The sequence below is a fragment of the Moschus berezovskii genome, chromosome 3 (assembly GCF_049115385.1).
Source record: "Moschus berezovskii isolate FMDL1 chromosome 3, NW_MosBer_1.0, whole genome shotgun sequence".
NCBI classification, from domain to species: Eukaryota; Metazoa; Chordata; class Mammalia; order Artiodactyla; family Moschidae; genus Moschus; species Moschus berezovskii.
In genome coordinates this window covers 128497802-128525106 of record NC_142462.1, presented here as the reverse complement: position 1 = coordinate 128525106, position 27305 = coordinate 128497802, and the positions used below count along the sequence as shown (strand labels likewise).

Sequence of the window (27305 nt, the reverse complement as noted above, 5' to 3'; positions counted from 1 at the left end):
ATGTCCAGCCCCTCCCAGCAGACCCTGGATGCTCCGACTGCCTGCAGGATGCCCCGGCCCCAGCATTTTGTCTGTCCCACCTGTTTGGTTTTTCAGGGACAGCCCCCTTGAGTGCTGTGTCAGTTCCCAGTGAAAATCCTTTAGTAGAGCAGCCCCTTGTCAGCACGAGTCTGAGTCCCCAGGCTCCCTGGCTGGCCCCCGAGAGGCGGTCAACCGGGGAGCCCTCCTCGGGCACACTTGGGGATGGCGGCTGAGCCGCAGGCGTCTCCACCTGGCCCTTCCTGGCAGGCATGTGGGCCCCGGGCTGTGTGCTTGCAGCCTTCCTGCCCGGACGGCTTTTCCCCCTGTGCCTGGAATGCCTGTCGCTTCTCTGCGGCGAGAGTGGAGCATGTTTAATTCCATCTTTAGCGCTTTGTGTCCTCAGCCTATTGAAGACTCACTATTATCCCCCCAAAGTAGCCTGTCATTCAGTAAAATGCCTCCTTTGTTCGCAGGAGAACATTAAAATCAATTGCTTTATACCCTATCTCTTAAAGAATATCCTGCATTCAAGGCTTACCTTTGAGCCGCTGCCCCCTCCCTGCCCTGCCGCCGCCCCCGCCCCCAGCTTAGAGCCTCTTAAACTGCTGGTGAAGTAACCCCCGGGTTTGCGCCTGCCTCCCCCAGCGCTCCCATAATTACCTAAATGTAAGAAATAACATTCATTTGTTCAAAGGAAAACTTTCTGCCAGACAAGGAGAGGGCCCTGGAGGCTGGGGAGGTGGCTATCGCCGGCTCTGTGTGTATCCCTCTGAAAGATGTAATTCCATCACCTGAGGTGCGGGGAGGTGTTCCACAATAAGAGTAAAGTGATTGCTGTTTTCTTCTGTCTCATTCTGCATTAATCACAATTGCAATGCACTCTTCCTTCTTAGGGTTTGCAATAAAATTCTATTTCTTCTGGTTTTCATTTCCAAAATGACATGGGCTTTATCCGAAAGAATATTCCCGCAGAATTGTAAGCCAAGGTCAATTGCCTTGTGACACACTCCCTCTCCAGGAGGGGGGGACCGTGCGCCTGCCGCGCTGGCGTCGGGATTAACTGGGCTTCGTCTCTGGCGGCTAATTGTTTCCAGGGCCCATTCCACTTGGTCTGATACGGAGGGTAATTCATTCTCTGAGAGGCTTGCTCATTCTAAGTCAGGAGCAAACTAGGACGAGGGTAGTGCTGGAGGTGGGTCCTTACAGGATGTTCTGCCAGGGGTAGGAGCCAGAGCAGGTAGACAGCTCCCGGAGCGGGCGAGGAAGGCAGAGTCAGGCCCCCCAGCTGGGGAGTCTGTCTGTGAACATAAGCCTCGTTACCAGAACCTACTTCCCAGTGATCACACACCTGCAACCAGCCTGTCGTTCAAGACTCCGGGCGGCAGGCCTGCCTCTGGTCTCTCATCCAGGCGCCATAAGGAGGCTGTGAATTTCCTACAACGATGGTTTATGGGAGGGACCCACATCCTGCCCGGGTCTCCACCCCAGGCTCGTCCACAGCTAACCGCGCAGGCAGTGGCCACGGGGCTGGGCGGTAGGGGGCTCAGGTGCCTGGAGCGCGCTCCTCTCCTCACTGACCTCTCGCCTCTCCATCTCTCTCGCAGCTGAGAACAGGGACGATCTGCAGACCGCATCTGGGCTGAGAGTCCTTCAGGCTGGAGTCGGCTCGGTGAGTGACTGCGTGGCCGGGCGCCTGGCAGGCCCTGACCGGGGCTCAGTCGCGCCGTGGGGGCCTTAGCGGAGGCTGGATGGCCGGCCCGGGCTAGTCCTCCGGTTGGGGGTTGCTCACGCGTGGCGCCTGGCTTGTGTGACGCTGTTTGGTTGCCTTTGAACCTGTGCTCCGTGTCTCCCCGAGAAAATGCTGGAGCCTCTGGGAGCGCGATCTCCCTTCCTCCAGGGACTCAGGTGTGAGGTCTGCAGAGGGAAAGTTGTTCTCTTCTTCCTGTGGGAGGGGCCCTTCCGTCTCCCTAGTTATAGACCCCGTGGGGCAGGGCAGAGAGAGCGGGCGCCTGCGCTTAGACGGAACACTCTCCAACACCCTCCGAGGCCTCGGAGTCCCAGCATCGCTGAACCGGCCGCAGGAGCAGGCACTCGACCGAACCCTCCGTCAGCAATTAGAGCCGAAGGCACTCCGCCCCGCGGCCCTGGCACGGGCCGCGCCGATCGCGGGCAGTTAATGAAACGTGCGCTGTGCGCTGCGGATGCACCGCCCTGGGGTGGTTGTCCCCGTCGGGAGTCAGTGGGCCCGGAGCCAGCCTGTGTGCGCGCATCTGAAATCCCTGATTTCACGCCCGCGGCGACAGTAATTAACCGTTAAGGGCGCTTATTTACCCGCTCCTGGCTCAGGGCGAGATGCCTCCACGTGGCCACTCCAAGGCACGCCAGAGCCCGGCTCTTGAACTAAGAATGTGTTTAGCAGCTGCTTCAGCACAGAGGCAGGCCCTGTGCTTCACAGACACCGGGCAGGGCACCTTGCGGGGGGCCTGCCTTGAAGTCCCTGTGTCCCCAACCTTGGGGGCTGGTGACGGGGAGGGGATGCCGGGGGTCTGTGGGCCCCCAAAACCATCTGTAACCCTCGGGGGTGCAGTGACCACTGGCCGGAAGGCAGAGGGTTCGGAGGATCCAGGCCCAGATGGAAGGTTCTGATCCGCAGCTCCCAGCCTCTGCAGAGTTCGGGTTAGGTGCTTCCTGCAGACGGTGCCTGGTGCCCACTGGTGGAGCAGACGCAGACCAACTCGGGCGAGGGCCCTGGGCTTCGGGGGTCAGAGGCTGCTGCTCAGGCGCTGGGCCCCTCCCCCCGTGCGCTGGGCCCCTCCCCCCTGGCCGCTGGGCGGAGCGTGCGTGTTCCTTGGAGGTGGCAGACTGCCCTGGACGAGGCAGGGGAGGAAGGGCCCAGGTCAGGGTGCGCAGCCGGGGCCGCTGTGGTTCCGGGCAGCGGGAGCTGGGGGTGGGGGTGTTGCAACTTTGCAGACTCCTGACTAGAGGTCTCGGAGGAGGGTGCTGACCGCTGCCCCCTTCTCCTGGTCTGGCTGGGCACACACCCAGCTTGCACGCAGGGCCACCTGTCTGTGATCTGACGCCCGTGTCACAGCTCAGAGACCCGCCCTGCACCCTGGTCCCTGCCAGCCGTGAGCCCCGGGCCCCCCATACCCCCTCCTGCCGTCACGCTCTCCTACATGGTCACTGCTCCCTGGCTCCTCCTGTTGGCACAAACTCATGCACCAGCGTGTCCAGCTCATACAATGAATGCTCCCTGGACGCCCATCTCTCGGCACACTGGCCCTCTTGCCTCCCTGCCGTTCACTGCCTCCTTCTTCCCAAAACCACCCCCAAATGTGCAAAGGCGTCTGGATGCCTCACACCGGCAGGTCAGCAGCTGCTCACTCCTGACACCCGGGCCGGCCCGGCCCCCAGCGTCCCCCGGATGGTCCACGTCCACTGCCCTGGAGCTCAGTGGCCAGCAGCAGCGGTCACTGTCCTGAGCGTGGCCTCTGGTCCTCCTGGCCTGCCTGCCTGGCCTCCTTCTGAAGCCAGCTGCGCTGCGGGGTCTTCATGTGGGGTCTGTGTTTCCCCGGGGGTTTCCCTGAGGCCACGACCCTCACGTCATCCTGTGACAATGACCCCACCTGGCCCATTCTCCACGCTCCAGGCAGGCACAGACACCAGCCATAACGTTCTGTCCTTGGAGACCAGCAAGGGGTCTCCGAGGCTGGACGAAGCAAGGACCCTAAAGCTCTCCCCACACACAAACCTGGCCCTGCCCTGGACCCCGGCTCACAGGAGAAATTGGTGACGCGCTTTCTGGGGACTAGGGGACCCCACGAGGGGAGCCCGAGTCACTGGCGGCTTGTCTGCAGAGATGACAGCCTACACTCAGAGGGGGACCCCTGCCCATTTCTGGGTGCCCTTCCCACTAGCTGGCAGGGGTCCCGCCTGGACGGTGGGGGTGCAAGGCAGAGCAGACCCCAGCCCCACGGCACTGCTCCTGCGTCTGTGCTTGCTTGCTTCCTCTCTGCTCCTCAGGCGGCCAGAAGCCTGACCTCACCTTCCCAGGGCAGAAAATGGCCACATCCCAGACTGCTTATTCCATCCAAGGGCTGAAGCATGGCCGCAGATGGCTCTCCTCCCCTGGTTCTCCCCGAGCCGCCCATGTCTTCTCAGGGCCCCGGGTTTTCGCGGTCCATGGGGCGCTCTGAGCCCGGCCCCCAGGCCCCGTACTTTTTCATCTGCAGAGGCAGTGCCGCTGTCGCCTTTGCAGTTGTCTGAGGTCGTTCTGATAGGCCCTGAGGCCCAGAACCCAGGTCCCATGTAGCTCTGCCCGAGAGAGAGAAGGGCGTGTGCGTGCGTGGGGTGGGCCCTGGATCGTGGGAACAGGCGCAGGAGGGGCAGGTGGAGGCACGTGTGAGAAGCTAGCGTTTCTCTTTCTAATTTTAATTGCCTCGTGCAGTGTTGAGCCTGATTTTGGTGCTTGTGATTTCCTTGGAATGTATTTGATATGAATGTCTCTGCTAATTCGTGACTCTGGAGAGTGGAGCAGAGTCTTGATCCCTAGAAACCTGCCAGCATTTACGGGATGTCTCCCCGGTGCTGCTGATTCAACACGCGATGACAGATAGCGGAATTAAAGCCTTTTAAGCCAAATGGAAATATCTCAAAACAAAATTTAAAGGCAATGAACAGATTAGAGGGGATGCGCACATTCCTGATAGATTAGTGGTATTTTGACATTTTTCAAAATCTAGTTTCTGATGTCTTGAACGTCTTCACGTTTTTTCAAGTGAATAAAGTCATGTTTTTTTTCCAAGGGAAAATTATGATATTACCAAGAAAAAAAAAAACTCAAACATTTCAAAGAAAAATCATTTAGATGATTGTCTCCAGGCCAGCATTTCTGTGAGAGTGGTTTGCATGGTGTATCTGAAATAAACCTCGGCTTCCTAGTTCTCTGCTGCTGCTGCTGCTGCTGCTGCTAAGTCACTTCAGTCGTGTCCGACTCTGTGCGACCCCATAGACGGCAGCCCACCAGGCTCCGCCGTCCCTGGGATTCTCCAGGCAAGATCACTGGAGTGGGTTGCCATTTCCTTCTCCAATGCGTGAAAGTGAAGTCGCTCAGCCGTGTCCGACTCTTTGCGATCCCATGGTCTGCAGTCCACCAGGCTCCTCCATCCATGGGACACCCCAGGCAAGAGTACTGGAGTGGGGTGCCACTGCCCTCTGCCCCTCGTTCTCTAGAGTGTCATAAATGCAATACGACTAGCGATGTACCTGCCTGAGTTTAAGGGGACCCTGGCGCAGCCTCGGACGGCAGCCTCGCGGCAGAGCCAGGCAGGAGGGAGAGCTGCCTTCTCGCAGGTTGTGGGAACAGGAGGAAGGGTTCTCCTGCACCTCTGAGGGCCCCCCGCCCCGAAAGTTAAACTGACAGGCGCAGGAGCAAAGCCACACGTTCGCTTGATCTGAGCTCCCCAGGGCACGTTGGGAGAGAAGCCTGCATTCATGGGTAGGCCAGGTGCCTTCTGCTGGGTCGGGGGTGGGGGTGCGGACACCAGGCGGGTCTCCGCAGAGGGCGTCTCTCCCGGAGGGTCTGGGCCTGCCTCAGGGAGAAAGGGGTGGGAGGCTGGAGCCGCCCTCGGCCACGGGGGCGTGTCGGGGCGCGTGTCCTGGTCCCCACTTGTCCATGAGAGGTCGCCTGTGGTTTAGGGGGTGTCTAGAGCCTGGGTTCAGGGAGCTCTGTGGGGCGGGGCAGGCGGCCGTCCACGCCTGGGTTCAGCCCAGCCGCACTTCCCTCCCGGCAGTCACCGTTCCGGCTCCTGGGTAAGATTTTTGTCCACAGAAAGGATTCTGCGGCCAAGCGCGGGTCGGTCCCCACAGACCCTGAGAGTCTGTGAACCTGTGGTCGCGCTCCTCCCCGATGCCTTAAGGTGACTCAGCTGTGAGCTATGCGCTGGCGGGGGTGTGTGGCTGCCCACAGTCACGGGAGACCAAGCAGGTGGCACGGGGACACTCCACGGTCATTGGAGGAAACGGCATAGTTGCCCCCAGAAGCGCCCCCAGCATTGCCCGTCTGTGGAAGGACGTGGCTGTTTCAGCAGCTGTTGTGAAAGCCCAGGGCACAGGGAGCCTCTGAGAGGAACTGGGTAGCGCTCACGGCCAGAGCGCGGCAGCCGGGCCGGCCCTGGGGGTGGGGACACTCGGGGTGGGAGGTAGTGTTGAGCCGAGTCCCCAGGGACCCTGTGGCCAGTCCACTTGGACTTGGGGATGGATTGATGTTAACAGCCCCTTGCCAAGGTGGGAAGAAGGCATGTGGGGCCAACCCCCTGCCCTGAGAAGGCGGCGGGGACAGAGCCCCGTGTGGGCCTCAGACCACAGGGAAGATGCCACCTCCAGGGGTCACTTTTCACGTGTGGATTGAGTGGCACTTCATCACGCTTAGTAAATGCCCGCAGGTGTGTCGTCCGTACCCACAGATGCGTGGTCGGAACCCGCAGGTGTGTCGTCCATACCCACAGATGCGTGGTCGGAACCCACAGATGCGTGGTCGGTACTCACAGTGACGAAGAGCTCATCACAGAAATGCCTCATGGCTGTGCTGCCCGCAGACCGGCTCTCCAGGGGAGTAAATTTGTGATGATGCGGGAAGCCCCGGGGCTGCTGTGGGGGTGGGGGACATGGCAGAGGACCCTGGAGTACGGAGCCTACAGACGTGCTGGGGACGTCCTAGTGCTGATCTGAAGCCTCGTCCTTGGATGTGGTTACAGAGGTGGCTGGTGGGTAATAGTCTCAGATCTTTAATGGAGATCAGAAGTGCTAACAGTTGTACTCCACTCAGGGAGCCGCAGGACGGTGGGGGTCTGACACTTTAAGAAGGTCCCTACTCTCAGGGAGTCGTCACACCCCCAGAAACTTGTCTTCCGAGGACAATGCACCAGGCAAGAAAATGAAGCACTTCTCTTGTGGCTCAGCTGGTAAAGGATCCGCCTGCAATGTGGGAGACCTGGGTTCGACCCCTGGGTTGGGAAGACCCCCTGGAGAAGGGATAGACTACCCACTCCAGTACTCTGGCCTGGAGAATTCCATGGACCATATAGGCCGTGGGGTCACAAAGAGTCAGATATGACTGAACATCTTTCGCTAAGAAAATGAAAACGCAGAGCTTTGGAAATACCAAAACTGACCTAAGTATAAAACCCCAGGAAGGTCATTAATTATGTCGTATTATTTCATGAAAATTGTCGCGACACCTCTGAACCTCACGCCGCTGTGAAAACTGTGCCCATGGACTCGGGCTGGGAGAGCGCGTGCAGATGTGGGGTCACCCCTAGAATGGTGGGATCACAAGCCAGTTCTCTCCTTTTCCAAAGTGTCGGTCAGTGTCATCTGTAGCTTTTACTCTGACATCCTTGTAGATTCGCAGGAAGCTGCAAGCAGGGCACAGCGATGCCACGTATGCTCAGCGGGTCCCCACCCCGCGGCGGCTGCACCCAGGCGATTGTAGGTTGAGAGTCAAACCAGCAGATGGGTATCGGTTCAATGTGTGTGTCTGGAGAAGGAAATGGCAACCCACTCCAGTACTCTTGCCTGGAGAGTTACGTGGATGGAGGAGCCTGGCGGGCCACAGTCCACGGGGTCTCCCAGAGTCGGGCCTGACTGAGCAACTGTCACTCACTCAACGTGTGTGTGGGTGTTTGTCGTTTTGTCTTTGACACCATTTCTTATAGTTCCAGTAAAGAAAAGGCTTGCAACCAAAGTAACTTTGTACATGTTTGCTTTTACATGAGCGAGGACGCGTGAGGAAGCGCCGCCACGCGTGCGCGGAGCGTGGCTCCCAGGTTGCTGTGGAGGACACTTCAGGCAGCTCGAGTCCTCCCACTCTCACGTCTGTGGTGCTGTGTGTTAGTAGAGACACGCAGGCAGGGCGTGGTGAGTGGTCACAAATGGTCACAAGTGGAGGACACTTCAGGCAGCTCGAGTCCTCCCACTCTCACGTCTGTGGTGCTGTGTTCAACAGAGACACGCAGGCAGGGCGTGGTGAGTGGTCACAAATGTCCCGGGTTTAGACCGAGGCCCGTGTTTGGAAGCCCGAGGGGAAGCACCCTGGGGGTGTGTGGACGGCAGAGGGCAGGAGCAGCCTGCGGGGACCGCAGCTGCGCCCAGGCAGGTGGGGAGCTGTGACAGGTGGCGCTGGGGGCTGGGTCTTGTGAGACAGGAGGAGATCCTGGCTCCAGAGTGTGTGAAGCAGGAGCCGGTCACATTTGAGGATGAGTGCCGACCCGATAAATCAGATGGACGCGTCGGAGCCGGCAGGCTTCTTGCATCAAGACTGTGAGCTGAGTTTGAGACGATGCTGGGTGTTGGCAGGCTTCCACCGGACCCTGAAGACTTCAGGGCTGCTTGGCGGGGCCGCTGTCACCCCCGCGGCTCCCCCTCCCTGTCTGGCTGCGACCAGAGGCTGGAGGGTGGACCCTGGCAGCCACCGAGGGGCTCGGGCATCCTGGCTACTGGGGGCCTGCCCTATGCCCGTCCTCATGGGCTCTCGTCCCTCAGGTTGTATTCTTGTGCCTGTCACTTAATTTTTATTCTAATCGGTGTTTCCAGACAGAGAAAGTTGATTCTTTTTCTTCAAAGTATAAAATGTGCGTTATCCCAAGAAAGACTTCTTTAGCCTTGTAAATATTCCTATTTATGTTTGAAAAAGAAAATCTGCATAAAGTTGCATTAAAACATTTGCTGCGGTCTGTCCAGGCTGCCCTGAGAATTCCAGTGCTAGGCTGAGGGGTCAGTGTCAGAGGTCAGAGTTCAGGGGTGACCATGTGGTCCCTTCCACAATGACGGGTCCCCAGCTCTGCTGGCGGGGCCCCTCGGAGCTCAGCACAGCATCCCCCACACAGCCTTAACCAGGGCTTCTCATACTATTTTCTTATTTCTCAAAAGTGAAGAGAATCAGATGAAAATATGTTCGATATAATTAACTGCACCTGACACAGTGGCAAATATGAGTTTAGCATGAAAACGGCGTCCTTTCCCTCCAAGGTGCTGTGAAGTCAGCGCTTTCCGTGGTTCCAAGCTGGCGAGGTGCCGCGTGATGAGGCAGTTGCCATGGCGACACGTTCGGTTTTGATGCAGCTTCGGGGTAAACAGTCACGTAAGGTGGAGTGCGTGTGCTCTGTCCCCCGCCCCACCATCCCCGTCTGACCTGTCAGCTGTGTTGCTACAGAAAGTGCCTGGCGCGTGTCTCCCTGCCGCGCTGTGGTGTCTCCCTGCCGTGTCCTGGGACACGGGAGCACACATGTCTCAGTGGTCTGTGAGCTGGTTCCGGGTCCTCCTCCCCGGAGCCGGGCCGCCTGGATCAGAAGGAAGTGTTGATGTCAAGCTGAGCTCTGCAGATGCTCGAAAGAGCCCCCGGAATGCAGTGTTCCAGAAGCCCGCTTCCTGTCCTCAGCCCCAGGACGTGCAGTTGCCGAGGGGGCGCGCAGAGCACCCCAGCCTCGTTTGGGCCAGCTGCCGTGTGGCCAGGCTCAGCCCCCAGGAGATGAGTGTCCCTGGCGCCCATGCACCCACCCCTGCTGGGCGGAGGCAGGTGATCCCCGGGTGGGGAGCCAGGCCCAGGGTATTGAGGTAGGAAGCACCCCTCCAGGCATCACCTCCAGAGGCCAAGCCTTGGTCCCTGAATCCAGCCTTGCCTTGAAATTAGAAATGTCCTGAGCTCCACCTTTTAGCTGAAGGGCCCCTGAGGCTCCCGTCTCTTGGAAATGCGTCCACTGGATGGTCAGCCCCAGGGCTGGCTTCCAGTCTCCTGCCCATAGACGCGTGTCCTCTGGGGGCCCCCACACCCGCCAGCCCCCGAGTCTCTGCCCAAAATGCCGTGGAGTAGACGAGTCATGGGGGCATCACTTGGTGGGGAACCTGGGCTCAGGCCGACCCCGGTGACCTCCCTGAACTGCACTCCTCTGTAAAGGTTGTGTCCCGAAGTCCTGGGAGTCAGGACCCTGCTCTGTCCATCCTGGGGTGACATGGGTCCCCCCGAGGCAGGCTGGTGGTGCTTGCCTCCTGTTGCCCATCCCCCAGATCGGTGCTTTCACAGCTTCCCTTCCTCCCCAGGGATCCCAGAGTTGGGGGTGACAGGGAGCTGCTCTGAGTGGATGGCTGCTCTGCCATGGGGGACCCGTCCCCTGCCTCTGACCTGCCCCCTCCAGGGCGCTCCCCAGGCTGTGCTGGGTCACATGAGCTCAAGCCGGTCCCTCCTCTTCTGTGAGCTCGGGAGCGAAACCGCCTGTGTCTCCACCACCCGGTGCCTCCAGCTTGTGGTCTGACGCTCCGCGGCAGCTCAGTCACCCCTGGTCGGGGCAGAGTGACTGCGAACAGGTGGACACCCGCCTGGGCACGTTCAGTCTTTAACTGTGAACATCCCAGGCCGCGTCTCCATGGCGACGGGTGTGCAGCCCTTAATGGCTGATTTGAATACTTCCCTCTGCTTTATCCGTGAGTTAAAAAAAAAAGGCTGTGTTCACCCATATGAAGTAATTAGTAATCAATGTAACACTAAATATAATCAAACACCAAATTTAAAACAATCTCACGTCAAAACAGATACACAGCCAGTGCCACGCTGGCGACCACAGCATGGGCCTGCTCTGTCGAGATGACCCACAGCTCCCCTGCAGTGAGGAGCGGACCCCCATGTGGCGTCTGCCCGGGACCAGGCCCCTTCCTCAGTGTGTCCCGGCCCAGCCAGGCTGTGATTTCCAGCCATCACGTGTCGACCCGCATCTGAGCAGAAGGGCAGCTGGTACTGGAGCTGCAGCCCCGGGCCGGGGCTCGGTCCTGAAAGCATCCAGGGAAGTCAGAGGTCCCATGTGCCCAGCGGAACCGCCATCTCTTTATCTGGACCCCCAGACCCCTGGACGCAGAGCCACTCCGTGCATGGCTCCACCCAGGTCCTGAGACGGTCCACAAACTCCGCCCTCACTGGGGCCACCGGTCCTCTGATGTCCCTGCACCCCCACGTGGGACCCTGATAACAGGCCCCGGTACTCGTGTCCCATGTCATCCCTCTGCAGGACCAGCCTCCCGACCTGCCCCATCCGGGGCATCCCTGGCTGGCAGGCACCTCCTGCTGCCTGCAATCTCTCTCCCAGACTGTGGGCACCTCTGACCTGGCATCGGGTCCCAGGGCTGACAGTGGTAACGAAGCACCGCAGACCAGGGCTGCAGACACAGGTGTGTCCTCTCCCTGCTCTGGGGGCAGAGCTCAGAGCCCGGACGGTGCAGGGCTGCGTGCCCTGGGGGCTCCCAGGGAGGGTGCGTCCCACCTTGTCCCACGCCTGGGGCTGCCCCGGCCTCGGCTGCCTCCTCCAGCCTCTGCCCCGCCGTCTCCCAGCCTCCCCAGGGGTCTCCTCTTAGGAGGACTAGGGCCACCCTGCCCCCGAGTGACCTCGCTTCCCAGGATCACCCCCGCCAAGACCCCACGGCCAGGGAGTCTCCCTCCCAGGACTGCGGCTGAGGAGATGCACACAGCTTTTGGGGAAACAGTTTGCCCTCAACACCCAAAACTCACAGATGGCATCCAAGCACTGGGAGTGACTGTCCACTGACCCACAACCGAATTTCTCTCCTTTCGGGGTTAAGGCGCCGAGCTCACCTGGCTGGTAAATGGAGTTCACCTCTGCAGCCGATTAAGCGTCAAGTTTGAGTGAATGGCCCTCAGGCTCCATTGGGTCCCCTGTTCCCCAGGCCCCTGTGCGCTTGCACACAAGCACACACACGCACACACGTGCACGCTCATGCTCCCCAGCTCCCCGCCCCGTCTGACGGGTGCGAACTATGGTGGAGGAACCGGGGCTGGAGAACTGGACTGAACCACTGTCTGTGCCCAGGGTGGGAGCTGTGATTGATCTCACCTGTCCTGAGAAACGCGTGGAAATGTTCACGTATAGACCTTCCTGATAATTGCATACTTCACAGACAACGTGAAACGTAAAGAGTCTGATTTGTTACTTGTCGTTAAATTGGTTTGTGCTCGCTGTCTTGTCGTGTTATCTTGTTCTCAAGATTCTTGAAAGCTGAAATCCCTTAGGTACTTCTTGAGGCACGTGACACCTGCCACACTCCATGAATAGGGTGTATTTTGAAGCTGGGTTAACTGCACTTATGAAAGTTTTAGCTGCAGAGCTCATGAGACAAGTTGTTGCTGTTTAGTCTCTGAGTCGTGTCTGACTCTATGGCCCCATGGACTGCGGCACTCCAGGATTCCCTGTCCTTCGCTGAGAGTGAAAGTGAGCCGCTCAGTCGTGTCCGACTCTCTGCGACCCATGGACTGTAGCCCACCAGGCTCCTCTGTCCATGGGATTTTCCAGGCAATAGTATTGGAGTGGGGTGCCATTTCCTTCTCCAGATCTTCCTGACCCAGGGGTCGAACCCGAGTCTCCCGCATTGTAGACGCTTTACCGTCTGAGCCACCAGGGAAGTCTTTCACTGTCTCCCGGAATTTGCTCAGATTCATGTCCATTGAGTCGGTGATGCCATCCAACCATCTCATCCTCTGTCATCCCCTTCTCCTCTTGCCTTCAATCTTTCCCAGCATCAGGGTCTTTTTCAATGAGTCAGCTCTTCCCATCAGAGGCTAAAGTATTGAAACTTCAGCTTCAGCATCAGTCCTTCCAGTGAATATTCAGGGTTGATTTCCTTTAGGATTGACGGGTTTGATCTCCTTGCTGTCCAAGGGAGACAAGTGTAAAACCTGAACTTCTGGATAAACTGTGGGGTAGGAGGGTGGGCAGGTGACTGAGCTTGGCTCCTGGAATGAGGCAGTGGTCCTGCCACGCACAGGGCCCCCCAGATGCACCTGGACCAGGACCTAGGGGCTGTCCTGCTGTCACCGGGATGGCCCTTCCTGACTGTGTCTTACTCATGGTCACTCTCCGGGGGGCCCCAGGACAACAGGTGTAGGGAGAGCCCCTCCCTGGGGTGATGGCGCCCAGTCACTCAGGGGTGGGGGCACCAGACTCTCAATCGGCATGTCTGCACAGACTTCACCTCTTGTTCGTGAAGAAGGAAGGATGTTTTCAGAGGGGAGTCAGGCTTCTGCGAGTGTAAACTCTGAGCCACAGCTCTGGTTTTGAGCGAGAGCATAAAGCAGGAAGAAATTTTATAAGAGGTCTCCTTCTTCCCTTGACAAGCACACAACTTCACCCAGCAGTAAGCACGGCTAACTCTTTCCTGCTCCTGGGGGCGACATTGCCTGCAGTGGAGGGGAAGGGTGGCCGGGGTGAGTGTCTCCACACTGATGCTCTGGTTTCCTGGGGCTGCCTCGAGGGGTCCTGGGGTCGGGCGTCCTGGGCGCTGGGATCTGGCTCCCAGCCGTCCCTCCCAAGGCCTCTCCTGGACCCGTGGACATGTGCTCCTCCCACGTCCTCACGCGGCCACCCCCATGTGTGGCTGTGTCCTGATCGCTTCCTCTCATAAGGACCCCAGTCACACTAGACCACAACCCTCCCACAGGACCTCATCTTACCTTAATTCTCTCCTTAAAGGCTCATCTCCTCATACGGTCAGACCCTCGGGTCCTGGGGTCACGGCTCAGCCCCCAGCACTGACCAGTGGTCAGCTCTGTGGTGTCTCATTAGACTCAGGTTCGCCTGGCCGAGTCGGCTTCTAAGAAATGTCCCTGTCCTATGCTCTACACTGTGCCAGACAATAAATGACAAAGTGAAGAATTCTCTGTGCCAATCACGGAGATAAGCACAAACAAACACAGTGTACTGTGGACGGCTGGAAGCATGTGGGATGGTCTTACCCAGAGCTCCCCCAGATCCATGGTTCGATCTGGGACCCCGGTTGTAGCAATAAGGTAACAGCAAGCTACCTTGCAAGCTTTAGTTGCTCAGTCCCATACAACTCTGCGAACCCATGGAGTGCAACCCACCAGGCTCCTCTGTCCATGGGATTCTCCGGGCAATAATACTGGAGTAGGTTGCCATGCCCTTCTCCAGGGGATCTTCCTGGCCCAGGGATTGAACCTGGGTCTCCTGCTTTGTAGGCAGATTCTTTACCTTCTGAGCCACCAGGGAAGCCCAACAACTACCTTATTGGAGTACAAAACGAAGCAGGGCAAAGGCTAACAGAGTTTTGCCAAGAGACCTCACAGGTCACAGCAGACGCCCTCCTCCAACAACACAAGAGATGACTCTACACATGGACATCACCAGATAGTCAACACCGAAATCAGATTGATTATATTCTTTGCAGCCACAGATGGAGAACCTCTGTACAGTCAGCAAAAATAAGACCAGGAGTTGACTGTGGCTCAGATCATGAACTCCTTATTGCAAAATTCAGACTTAAATTGAGAAAGTAGGGAAAAGCACTAGACCATTCAGGTATGACTTAAATCAAATCCATTACAGTTATACAGTGGAAGTGACAAATAGATTCAAGGGATTAGATCTGATAGACAAAGTGCCTGAAGAACTATAGATGGAGGTTTGTAACATTGTGTAGGAGATGGTGATCAAAACCATCCCCAAGAAAAAGAAACGCAAAAAGGCAAAATGGTTGTCTGAGGAGGCCTTAGAAATAGCTGAGAAAAGAGAAGCTAAAGGCAAAGGAGAAAAGAAAAGATATCTATCTGAATGCAGAGTTCCAGAGAATAGCAAGGAGAGATAAGTGATCAATGCAAAGAAATAGAGGAAAACAATACAATGGAAAAGACTGGAGATCTCTTCAAGGAAATTAGAGGTACCAAGGGAATATTTCATGCAAAGATGGGCTCGATAAAGGATAGAAATGGTGTGGACCTAACAGAAGCAGAAAATATTAAGAAGAGGTGGCAAGAATACACAGAAGAATGATACAAAAGAGATCTTCACGACCCAGATAATCACGATGGTGTGATCACTGACCTAGAGCCAGACATCCTGGAATGTGAAGTCAAGTGGGCCTTAGGAAGCATCACTACGAACAAAGCTAGTGGAGGTGATGGAACTCGAGTTGAGCTATTTCAAATCCTAAAAGATGATGCTGTTAAAGTGCTGTGCTCAATATGCCAGCAAATTTGGAAAACTCAGCAGTGGCTACAGGACTGGAAAAGGTCAGTTTTCATTCCAATCCCAAAGAAAGGCAATGCCAAAGAATGCTCAAATTACCACACAGTTGTAGTCATCTCACACGCTAGCAAAGTAATGCTCAGAGTTCTTCAAGCCAGGCTTCAGCAATACGTGAACCGTGAACTCCCAGATAGTCAAGCTAGACTTAGAAAAGTCAGAGAAACCAAAGATCAAATTGCCAACATCTGTTGGATCATAGAAAAAGCAAAAAAGTCCCAGAAAGACATATTCTTCTGCTTTATTGACTACAGCAAAGTCTTTGACTGTGTGGATCACAACAAACTGTGGAAAATTCTGAAAGAGATGGGAATACCAGACCACCTGACATGCCTCCTGAGAAACCTGTATGCAGGTCAAGAGCAAAAGTTAGAACCAGACATGGAACAATGAACTGGTTCCAAATTGGAAAAGGAGTACGTCAAGGTTGTATATTGCCACCTTGCTTATTTAACTTATATGCAGAATACATCATGAGGAACGCTGGGCTGGAAGAAGCACAAGCTGGAATCAAGATTGCCGGGAGAAATATCAATAACCTCAGATATGCAGATGACACCACCCTATGGCAGAAAGTGAAGAGGAACTAAAGAGCCTCTTGAAAGTGAAAGAGGAGAGTGAAAAGCTGGCTTATAACTCAGCATTCAGAAAGTGCAGATCATGGCATCGGTCCCATCACTTCATGGCAGATAGATGGGGAGACAGTGCGGACATTGAGAGACTGTATTTTTCTGGCTCCAGAATCACTGCAGATGGTGATGCAGTCATGAAATTAAAAAGATGCTTGCTCCTTGAAAAAAATGTCATGACCAACCTAGATAGCATATTAAAAAGCAGAGACATTACTTTGTGACAGAGGTCCATATAGTCAGAGCTATGGTTTTTCCCGTGGTCATGTATGGATGTGAGAGTTGGACTGTGAAGAAAGCTGATCGCCGAAGAATTGATGCTTTTGAACTGTGGTGCTGGAGAAGACTCTTGAGAGTCCCTTGGACTGCAAGGAGATCCAACCAGTCCATTCTAAAGGAGATCAATCCTGGGTGTTCATTGGAAGGACTGATGCTGAAGCTGAAACTCCAATACTTGGGCCACCTGATGCGAAGAACTGGCTCATTAAAAAAGACCCTGATGCTGGGAAGGATTGAGGGCAGGAGGAGACGGGGACGACAGAGGAGGAGATGGCTGGATGGCATCACCGACTCGATGAACGTGAAGTTTCAGCAAGCCCTAGGAGTTGGTGATGGGCAGGGAGGCCTGGCGTGCTGCCGTCCGTGGGGTCGCAAAGAGTCGGACACGACCGCGGGACTGCACTGACTGGACAGCTGGCTCGGATGAACGGTCAGCCCCAGGGCCCACGGCCGTTCTCTGGGGAGCACTGGCCATGCTGTCCACCTGCCGGGCCCCCTCGGTGATTTGCAGGGCGGGCATGTCTCAGGGTGTGAGGACCAGGGAGTGACGAAGACGACACGCCCCCTTCTTGGGGAGAGGAGGGAGGCTGAGTGACCCCTGACACTGAAACGATCTCTGTTGTGTTGCCGTTGTATTTCTTTGGTGAACGCTGTCTTTCTCTGACTGGCTTTCCTCTGGGTGTACAGCACATAGAAGGCACTTTGCTTTAGGATTTACTTAGAAATGTCCGTGATGTTGCCTTCGGCAGCAACATTAAAGGGCCTGCTTGTTAAACTGCTAATTTACGGATCTTCTCTAAGTAAATGCAAACAAAGCCCTGCTAATGTACAATGTTCAATTTTTAATTTCCAGTCTGTCTTAGATTATAGGACTAAAAACAATATTTAATCCCTCGTTAACACATGAATAAGCGGAAGCTGTCATTTTCAACCAGACGATAACGGGATTATCTCAAGAACTGTCAGTTTATGTGAAAACATTATGTTGCCCAAATTTTCATAAAAATTAGTGGTGGATAATATTCAAGAACAGAGCAATGGAAGGAGGAAAGTCTGCATCCATGGTAATAAATATTCATATTTGTCTGCTCAGGAGATGAAAATCTAATCAAGGGACTATTGATGCACTGGCTTTTTTTTTTTTAAACCAAGACTTTTCATCTAAATTGGGTTTGATATGGAAATTCCTCTCACTGGAGTCTCCCAGGCCATGAGTGCTCGGGGCTCGGGGACGGGGTGTCCGCCAGGTCAGGTGTGGCCGCTGGATACCAGCTCCACCCACGCAGCGGGACTTAGCAACGGGACAGCTCACTGCCTCCAGCATCCTCTGCAGTGTGTGTGTTGGGGGGGCACACTGGGCCCTCCCTCTCCTTTCTTTTTTAAGGAAAAACTACATAATCTCATGCCAGTTAACTCCAAGCTTCTGCAGGGTTAAAATTGTGTCTTTGCTTTTGTTGACAATTACCATAAATCAGAAGACACTCTGCATGAAGCTTAATGAAATATGTATGATTTTAAAGAGAAAAGATGGTGACTGCAGGACAGTGTGCATATGTGTTCCCGTGAATGTCCCGACGCATCGCAGCTGTGAGAACACCGCATAGACCACTGGTCAATGAGCTCCAACATGGTGGGCCGCATGGCAGTGCTAGCCCCTCGACATGCCTGGCCTTCCCGCGTAGGGGCATCCAGGCCCCTCGGACCCCCGTGCTTAGGCCCCCCCTTAGACTTGGGCCACCAGGGGAGCAGAGCCTTCGCTAGTTCACGCTCATAAACCCGAGCAGGCCAGACAAGAGCTGGTGGCTTCAGCCTCAGCCAAGCAGCAGACACGGCCCTCAGCCGGTGATGGGACGGCCCAGGGCCTTGCGACTGTCAGAGGCGACCCCCACCCACCTGGACAGGACTCGCTTTGCATCACGACTGATCTCGGTTGAAGCAGGATGTTGACATGGATGTGTATGTTAAATTATGACCCAATGTGCCCTTCCCATTCACTTTACCCCGACTCAGGTAGAGTGGTCTCGGGGTGGTCTGGTCATCTGGAGAACACGTGAACATGTGACCCCTGAAGGGGCCCCTCCGCCGGCTCTCCCCGCAGGGGCGGGCAGGGGGCTGCGCTTTCTGTGCTCGGACAGTGTGACTCTGACACCCTGTGTGTTTACCCCTCCTGTCCCCCTCCCACACACACACCATCTGGACCTCACATTTCCTGTCCAGGGGTGTCTCAGTCCCTAGCATGGGGTTGGGGGGCTGCATACTGAAAGGAGAAGAGGGTGACCCCAGGACGGGGGTCTCAGGCTCAGGTCTCTCAGCTGAGCCACCCCCAAGCCCCCGCCCAGTGCCCTGAGTGTCCCTCCTGTGCAGATGGAGTCGGTCTGTCTCAGTGTTTTCAGGAGACCCTCCTCCTAGAAGTCAGGTTTGGGTGCATCCCTGTGGGCCACTAACCTCCTCTGGGGCCCTCGGGGCCCCCACAGCCTCACCTGACTCCTCCTGACACGTCTCCACTGGTGGCCCTGTGCTGTGCGCCTCAACCTCCCCTCCCCTGCCAGGGACCTGCCGCCAGCACCGCGGTCAGCGCCACATCATGTGTGTCTGTGCATGTGGTGGGTGAGCGGTACCCCCGAGTGCTGGGCCAGCAGGCGCAGCCCTGCATCGGCCAGCGCTCCCGAGGGCAGCAGAGCCCACCAGGGTAAGGAGAGACAACTTGTGACAAGCGACTGGACATCCATCCTGAGGCTGCAGTCTGCTGCCTGCAGGCCGGAGGCCCAGGGCAGCTGGGGCTGAAAGTTCCGGGTTGATCCCAAAGGCCTGGGACCTGGGGGATCCACAGGGTAGTCCCACCCACGCCTGAGCCAAGACCCCGGAGCACCAGCGTCTGCGGGAGGGAGGACGTGGTCTCCACCCAGGCAGCCGGCAGAGTCGCTTCCGCCGCCCCCTTGCTGCTCCTGCAGGGCTTGGGGGTCGGGGGCAGGGTTTGTATCGCATCTCACTGTGAGCTTCCTCCAGGCTGCGTTCCGCTGCCGTGTGACCTGGAGCATCGTCCTCATGGATTAGGGGGGAGGGTGTCCTGTGACTTCTGGGCTCATCCTTCCCTGAAGGTGAAGACTCAGCATCACAGTGTCCCGTCCCTGCTCCTGGTGGGCTGAGTGGATCCGCACAGCCCAGGGGCCTGGACCAGGAAGAGCGGCAGCAGGATGGGGGCGGGGGAGAATGGGGAGCTCCAGTGACTCTGGTCCTCCAAAGGGGGCTTGTCCGTAACTGGGACTGTTTGTGGTGGTGCCACTGTCGTCTGTTCTTTCAGGGGGTGCGTTTACCTAGTACGTGTGAGGTGTGTACACATGTGTGCATGTGTATGATGTATGTACTTGTGTGGTGTGTTGGTATGTGTGTACACGTGTGTATGTGTCTGGATATGTGTGTGCATGTGTAAGCGTGTACACATGTGATGTGTGTACACACATGTGTATACATGTTGCATTGTGTGGGTGTGTGCACGTGTGTACATGTTTAAGGGTGTGTGTGCACTGTGATGTGTGTGCATGTGTAAGCATTGTGTAGACGTGTGATGTGTGACATGTGTGATGTGTGTACATGTGTGTGTGTACATATGGGTGTGCGCATTGTGTACCTGTGTGATGTGTGTACACGTGTGTGTACATGTGATGTGTGGGTGTGTGTGGGTGTGTGTGGTGTGTGAGAGGGATAATTTGACACAGCAAGAACTAGGGTTTAGACGCACTCTGGTGACCAGTCCACCCGAGACTGCTGCTCCTCACTTTCTTCTCCATGGCGCTGAGATATCTGCGGGATCACAGCCCAGAGGACGCGCTGCGTCAGAGTCAGTCCCGTAGCCAGGGTGGGAGGGGGTGCAGAATAGTTAGCAAGTCGTCTCCCACGACAGCAGGGACAACAGGACTTCCTGGTGAAGTCACAGCACTCGCTTTCCGGCTCGGTTGTCCAGACTTCCCCGTGAAGGAAGCAGGCCCGGCCGCGGGGCGCACACAGGAGGGAAGTGGGTGAGCACACAGGAGTCGGATCTCGATCTGACCTTGTGGGAAGCAGCCCTCGCAGACTTCTTCCCAGACGAGGACCAGCTTTCTTCCCTGCAGCCGTGGCCAAGGCCCCATCCTTGGGCGGAGCAGGACTGGCCTCTCCTGACCTCCCCTCGCGTGTCAGAGTCACGGGCCTGAGGGGAGGGCAGCTCCAGGCGCCGAGCTGACACTGCAGGATCTCAGCGCTGGTAGGCGGGGTCAGGGGTGGCAGCAGGGACAGGCAGGTGGACCCGTCCACGCTCTGGTCTTGGGGAGTACCCAGTGTCCAGGACTAAGGCTCCGTGTGGTCCAGTCTGTGGGGGCAGGGCTGTGGGACTCAGCGCTCGTCTGGTGTCCGAATGGAAGGTCCGCGGTTGTCAGAAGCAGGGTGGAAGGCAGGGGCCTTGGGCTCCAGGTGAGGGGCTGGTGTGTTGGCAACAACAGGGGAGGTAAGAGCTCGGTGGGCAGCAGCCCGTCCAGTTGGGCCTGGAGCGGGTGGAGGAACAGGAAGCCCGGGGGCATCTTGGGGACTTTGGGGTGTGGTGCAGGGCAGCCCTGACCCCACCTGGCCAGACGTGTCTCTGGTGGGTGGGCTGTGGGAGGCCTGCTTCCAACCCTAGCACCCCAGGGCTGGACCCAGGTTGCCAAGGACTCTCAGGTTCTGTGGAAGTCCGGATTGTGAGGTGGTAGGCAGCTGGGTGAGGAGGGGAGACGTGGTGTAAATCAGAAGAATTTAGGAGCCGGGAGAAGAGGCAGGCGGGCAGCCCTGTGGCCAGAAGGGCCTCCCCCTCAGTGGGTTTCCGGCTCTATCTGAGCCTCCTGTACAAACCAGAATCACAGAGAAGGCCAAGACTGGGAGCACGTGGCCCTTCCGGGGGGCTCACTGGGTGCTGGACACAGGAAAGGGGCAGCAACGCCTCCCACCCCACCCGGCCACCTTCCCCTCTCCCTGGCCACTAGCGGGGTAGCGGCAGGACGCGGGCCTGGTGGCAGTTTGCTGAGTACACTTGCCCCATCCTCAAGCCAACGGTCAGCCTGGCAGTGGGACGTGTCTCACCCCGGTCTGGCCAGGGACACATTACAGACAGGACAGTGCAGTCCTCGTGTGTGTGTGTGTGTGTGTGCGCGTGCGTGCGCGTGCGTGCATGCGTGTACACGCATGCAGGCATGTGTTTGCAGGAACTTTAACCTTGTGACATCCTCACTCCCTAGGAAACCTTCCCTTGGTAAATAACAGAAGAGTGGAGGACCCCGTGAGGGGTGGGCAGGGCCTGCGGGTGAAGTGGGGCTGCTGGCCACGGGCTGGAGCAGACACTCCAGGCGCCTCCCGGCAGAGCGCCCCAGGGCACCTAGAGGTGGTGCTCGCCGTCAGGAGCGCTGACTCAGGATGCTCACCTCCGCCCCGGGCCTGGGGTTCAGGGGTTGGGGCCGGGCCCCCAGGAGTGTGCTCCTCCAAAGGCCGAAGTTCAGGAAGCAGCACTCCCCAGGGACCCAGGTCTCAGCAGGCAAGGTGAGAGGGGCATCGGGCCCCTAACAGTGACACTCAGGGCCTAGGAAGCCCAGCCTTCTCCCGAGGTACTATGTGACCTTGCTGTGCTGTGGAGTCAAGTGACATGTAAGAGCCCCCACCCCACTCCATTCACGCCGGGAGGGCCCGGGTGGGGATGTTCTGGGCACCGTGGAGCCAAAGTGAGCTGTCCCTATCACGTGACCTTTGCAGACCTCCTGGGCATCCACGGGCCGCCTCGGTGCCCAGCAGGCCAACAAAGTGCTCATTCTGGCCGTGGCAAGCTGGAGGCCCCTGGAAACATCTGTAGAAACAACCTGATATTTCAGTAAAACATCTGAATGTTTTGGCATCAAGGTGGGCATCACCATGCTGACCTCTTTACTCTCGTCCTGAGGCCCTCATCCTGCGTGTGGTGTGACTTCGAGGATGCAGGGAAGTCTGTGACCTTGACTTCAAAGCCGTTGTGAATCCTGAGTCAGTCCCACCAGAGCCTGGCCCGAAAGCGGCCAGGTGGTGGCGAGCTTGGTGACCGGGCCTCCCCTCGATGTCCTGGAACCCAGGAGTTGTGGACCCCCAGCCACCCCCTTGGCCACCGGGGCAGGAGGTAGGGGGACAGCCCTGGAGAGGCCGCCATCCAGTGGGCCAGCTCTGTGCTCGGCCCCACGGGGGTGGCCCGTCTGTCTCCCAGGCCGTGGTGACCAGCCCTCAGCTCCCTCCCAGTGGCTCCCAGCTGTTGTCCCAGCTGGTCCCAGGAGCCCATGGCCTTGGTGGTCCTGGACTCTGCATCCTCGGAGACTGGTCAGCAGTTGGCTCCGTCCCTCACGGCCCTTGGCTCTGGGCCGCTGAGCTTCAAACTGAGACATGCACAGCCCGGGGGCCCAGGCGTGGAGAGGAGGACAGGGCTCCTGGGGTCTGCGGGGCTGGCTCCCCAGCCCATCTTCTCAAGCACTGGGCAGCACACAGGCCTAGCCAGCCTTTCCTCTGCTTGTCTCTGAGGCCCACTAAAGCTCATGGACGGGAATCCATCCAGCCTTCTGGCCCCAGCGTCGGGCTCTAGTTTAAACACTAGTCTCGGTTTATGCATCCACCCCGAGGACGGTCCAGCTGTCCCTCTGCGTCTGAACAGTGAACATTCCAAATGCCAGCTGGGTGGGTCCTTCTTACACAGCAACTTATGTTGGATAAGAGGCCCTAGCTGTGTGTGTGTGTGTGTATTAAAGATTCCTTGTTTCATTCCATAAGCACTTCGTTAACCTCAGGGTCCACACTCCGCTCTGGAACCACACACTCTGTAGGCTTCCTTCTCAAGGCTTTCCAAGGCATCAGGGTGCCAGTTTCTGTGCTGAAATAGAGGTGAATTTAAAGATGAAAAGTCACAGATCCTGCCCTCCATTGCCTTATAATCTAGTGGGAGAAATGTGAAGACGGGTCAGCAGTGTGTGATGAATTAGTGTATGGAAATAAATGAGAAACTCCTTGTATTCGGAAGAGACTCTGGTGGCCGAGGGCTCCAGTCCCCGGGTAACGTGGGCCGAGAAGGTGCTTAGGCTGCTGTGGACATCCAGTCCTGTCCAGGGCCCTGAACGTCCCCTTGTTTGGAGCCAGGGTGGCTTTGTGTCACTACTTTAGTTGAGATGAGGCCTTGCATGGGCAGGTGGGCCCTTAACCCCGTGCAACTGTGTCCTTAGAAAGGGGACAGCATGGGACAGAGCAGAGGCCACAGGGGGGCTGGGTGCTGAAGGCAAGGCGTGCATCCCCGGAGACCTGGGTGAGGACCCCCACACCTTGACCTCAGGCCTCAGCCACCAGACTCTGGGAGACTAAGTGTCTGCTGTTCTGGGCGCTCAGGGTGCGGTGACGAGTGGTGGCCACCCAGGGGGGCTCGGGCAGCATCCATACGATGTAAGCTGTCTGGGCAGAGACAGGGCGGGCAGCAGCCGGGTCTCAGAGAGGACGAGGTCCCCAGGGGCTGGTGGGGATGCCAGTCAGGAGCCACGCGCTTGTCCAGGGGGGAGGTGGGGGCCAGGATGCTCTGATGGGGTGGTGCCAGGCTCCAGACCAACCTCTGGCCTGACCACTGGATGCACACGGGTAGAGAGACCCGGCCCCCAACGGCCACCAGCGTACCCGCGCCTCTCCAGGAGGGATGCTGGGCTCCTGGCTGCCTGCAGATCCCCCACCACACCAGATGGCGTCCACACCGTAAGCTAGTTTTACACATTTCCCACTTACAGAACACAGGGACAGCACTCGGGCCTCACAGGGACGCACTGTCCACCAGGAAAACTGCCTGCTTCCTGTATGGTCGCTCTTGGGCCCCTTTAAGAGAGAAGAGATGCCCCCCTCCACCTCCAGGCTCCCTCGAAGGAGCCGCGCTTCATTTATCCTGCTCTTGATTTTTAATTAACTTTAGGCCGGTCCAGCTGTGCCTGTTCTGGACTCCAATTTTGACAACTATTGACTGAATTGCCTGGTCAGTCCCATGAAAAAATAAAAATAAAAATGAACCCAGCCAGCCAGTTGCTGATTGAATCGACCGTGCGATCAAATGGTTTCTCAAGTCGCCCGCTTTAGATGGGTCTCCGAATGCATTCAGTTGTTTTATTTAAAGCTAGTGCATTTATATAAACGTAAGGGATGGTCTCCTCTCTACCCACTGAGTAATTGTCTGGCTCTATCACTTAATTATCTCCACACGGTTAGTGACCAAGATATTAAAACAGAAGATTAGATATTAAAAGCATCGTTAAAACACAGAAATGAAATTTGCATAGATGTCTAATTCCAAACCAGAAATGCATTTGCTGGGGATGCAGTTAGATACTGAGCCCCGTCCTGGAAAATCCACACAGGAGAACAGATGAAAATTCATGACTGCATTCAAAACATTGAACTCTGCCACTTTTTAAAATTTTTTATTCTTTTATTTTTATTTTATTAATACAAGACTGTTGTACAACTTTGGTCATAAATTTTGTACTAAAATAGGGACAAACCAGAAAATGTGTGCCACACAGGCACTGGCTGGTCATGTGGTGAAATATTTCAAAAGAACCGAAGGGCGGTATGGATCCATGTTCACAGCTCCCAGATGGATGGACGGACAGATGGATTGGAGGCTCCCCAGAAAATGTCTGCAGATAAAATGAACCTTCAGAGTAAAGGAGACATTTGGAGATATTTCTCTTTCTGTGTGAGAACTTTTAGGATTAGAAATAGCTCAGTGAAAGTGCTGCACTCAATATACCAGCAAATTTGGAAAACTCAGCAGTGGCCACAGGACCGGAAAAGGTCAGTTTTCATTCCAATTCCAAAGAAAGGCAATGCCAAAGAATGTTCAGACTACTGCACAATTGCACTCATCTCACACGCTAGCAAAGTAATGCTCAAACTTCTCCAAGCCAGGCTCCAACAGTATGTGAACCAAGAACTTGCAGATGTTCAAGCTGGACTTAGAAAAGGCAGAAGAATGAGATACCAAATTGCTAACATCCATTGGATCATAGAAAAAGCAACAGAATTTCAGAAAACATCTACTTCTGCTTCAATAACTATGCTAAAGCCTTTGAGATGGGAATACAAGACCACCTTATCTGCCTCCTGAGAGATCTGTGTGCAGGTCAAGAAATAACAGTTAGAACCAGACATGGAACAACTGACTGGTTCCAAATTGAGAAAGGAGTACGTCAAGGCTGTATATTGTCACCTTGCTTACTTAACTTATATGCAGAGTACATCATGCAAAGTGCCAGGCTGGCTGAAGCACAAGCTGGAATGAAGATTGCTGGGAGAAATATCAATAACCTCAGATATACATATGACACCACCCTTATGGCAGGAAGTGAAGAAGAACTAAAGAGCCTTTTGATGAAAGTGAAAGAGGGGACTGAAAAAGCTGGCTTATAACTCAACATTCAAAAACAAAGATCATGGCATCCGTTCCCATCACTTCACGGCAAATAGATGGGGAAACAATGGGAACAGTGAGAGACTTTATTTTTCTTGGGCTCCAAAATCACTGCAGATGGTGACTGCAGCCATGAAATTAAAAGATGCTTGCTCCTTGGAAGAAAAGCTATGACCAACCCAGACAGCATATTAAAAAGCAGAAACATTACTTTGCCAGCAAAGGTCCATCTAGTCAAAGCTGTGGTTTTTCCAGTAGTCATGGATGGATGTGAGAGTTGGACCATAAAGAAAGCTGAGAGCTGAAGAATTGATGCTTTTGAACTGTGGTGTTGGAGAAGACTCTTGAGAGTCCCTTGGACTGCAAGGAGAGCAAACTAGTCAATCCTAAAGGAAATCAATCCTGAATATTCTTTGGAAGGACTGATGTTGAAGCTGAAGCTCTAATACTTTGGCCACCTGATATGAAGAGCCAACTCATTTGAAAAGACCCTGAAGCTGGGAAAGATTGATGGTGGGAGGAGAAGGGGGTGACAGAGGATGAGGTGTCTGGATGGCATTACCGACTCAGTGGACATGAGTTTGAGTAAACTCTGGGAGTTGGTGACGGACAGGGAGGCCTGGCGTGCTGCAGTCCATGGGGTTGCAGAGAGTCGGACACGACTGAGCGACTGAACTGAATAGCTGAATAGTGTGAGACCTTACAGCTTCAAGAGCCGTTAGAACAAGGATCAGAATAATACACAGCTTAGAATCAGACCTTCAGATGTCTTTAGGACAAGGTATAAATCCAATCTTAGCAAAAATAATGCAGCCTAGTCTGCAGAGTCACAAAGAGTCGGACGTGACTTAGCGACTGAAGTGAACTGATGCAGCTGTATGTTTGAAACTGGTTATCACTGAAGTATATTTGAGAGCAAAATGACCTTTATGTGATCATGTAATATAGGGAGTTACTTTTAAATGCTGTTATTTCATCTTTTTCTCGTGCTTCACAAGTTGTGTCACAGATGCTCTGCAGAACACGGCTTCCCAGGCAGCACTAGTGATAAATAACCCACCTGCCAGTGTAGGTGAACGTCAGATACCTGGGTTCAATCCCTGGGTCGGGAAGATCCCCTGGAGAAGGAAGTGGCGACCCTCCCTAGTATTCTTGCCTGGAGTCCCACTCACAGAAGGGCCTGATGGGCTGCAGCCCATAGCATCTCACAGAGTCGGACACGACTGAAGCGACTCAGCACACACTGCAGAATCCCCCGTGTGTCAGGACAGCGGTGGACAGACACAGTGCCGTCAATCAGTGACTACCGGCCAGCTCTCCAAAGCTGCAGACGAGAACATGTTAGAGTGGAGCCCGACGGCTGGTGCTGATTTGGACATTGACGTTATTTTTTCTCATTCATGTCTTATTCTCTGCTGTTTCTCCCCAAATGCTGACCTTTGTGATCCTGACCTCCTACCTAGATCCCTGAGGACAAAGTCAGCTTCCTGCCGTGGTCCCGCCGGCCGCTCCCTGTGGCCGAACTCCCCAGGCCGGGCGCCCTCTCTCCTCAGCACGGCCCCAGGGGCCATCTGCATGGCGTCCTATGTCCCCAGAAGGGCCTCTCCTGTCCCCCGGCCTGGGGCGGCCACGCTTGGACCCTGGACAGACCGTGTCCCTCAGCCCAGGTAGAGGGGCTTCAGGTCAAGCACAGGTGCACAGCACAGCCCTAGCCCGCAGGCCCATGGCTCAGACGCGGAAGCGGCCAGGCCGGACCTGGAGCCTGGTGGACCTGCCCGCCTGCCCTCAGGCACTGGCTGTCCTGGCAGCAGCCTGGGAGACCCTCCGTGTTCC

At 55.9% G+C, this 27305-nt stretch overlaps 1 protein-coding gene across 3 annotated transcripts in view; it reads left to right on the top strand.

The window, feature by feature from the left end:
* Positions 1-27305, top strand: part of PTPRN2 (protein tyrosine phosphatase receptor type N2) — a 638480-nt gene that overhangs the window by 389901 nt on the left and 221274 nt on the right. For all 3 annotated transcript variants that reach the window (XM_055421655.2, XM_055421657.2, XM_088834793.1), the window contains one exon: positions 1626-1690. In XM_055421655.2, the coding sequence (XP_055277630.2) occupies positions 1626-1690 (65 nt within the window). The remainder of the gene's footprint in view (positions 1-1625; positions 1691-27305) is intronic.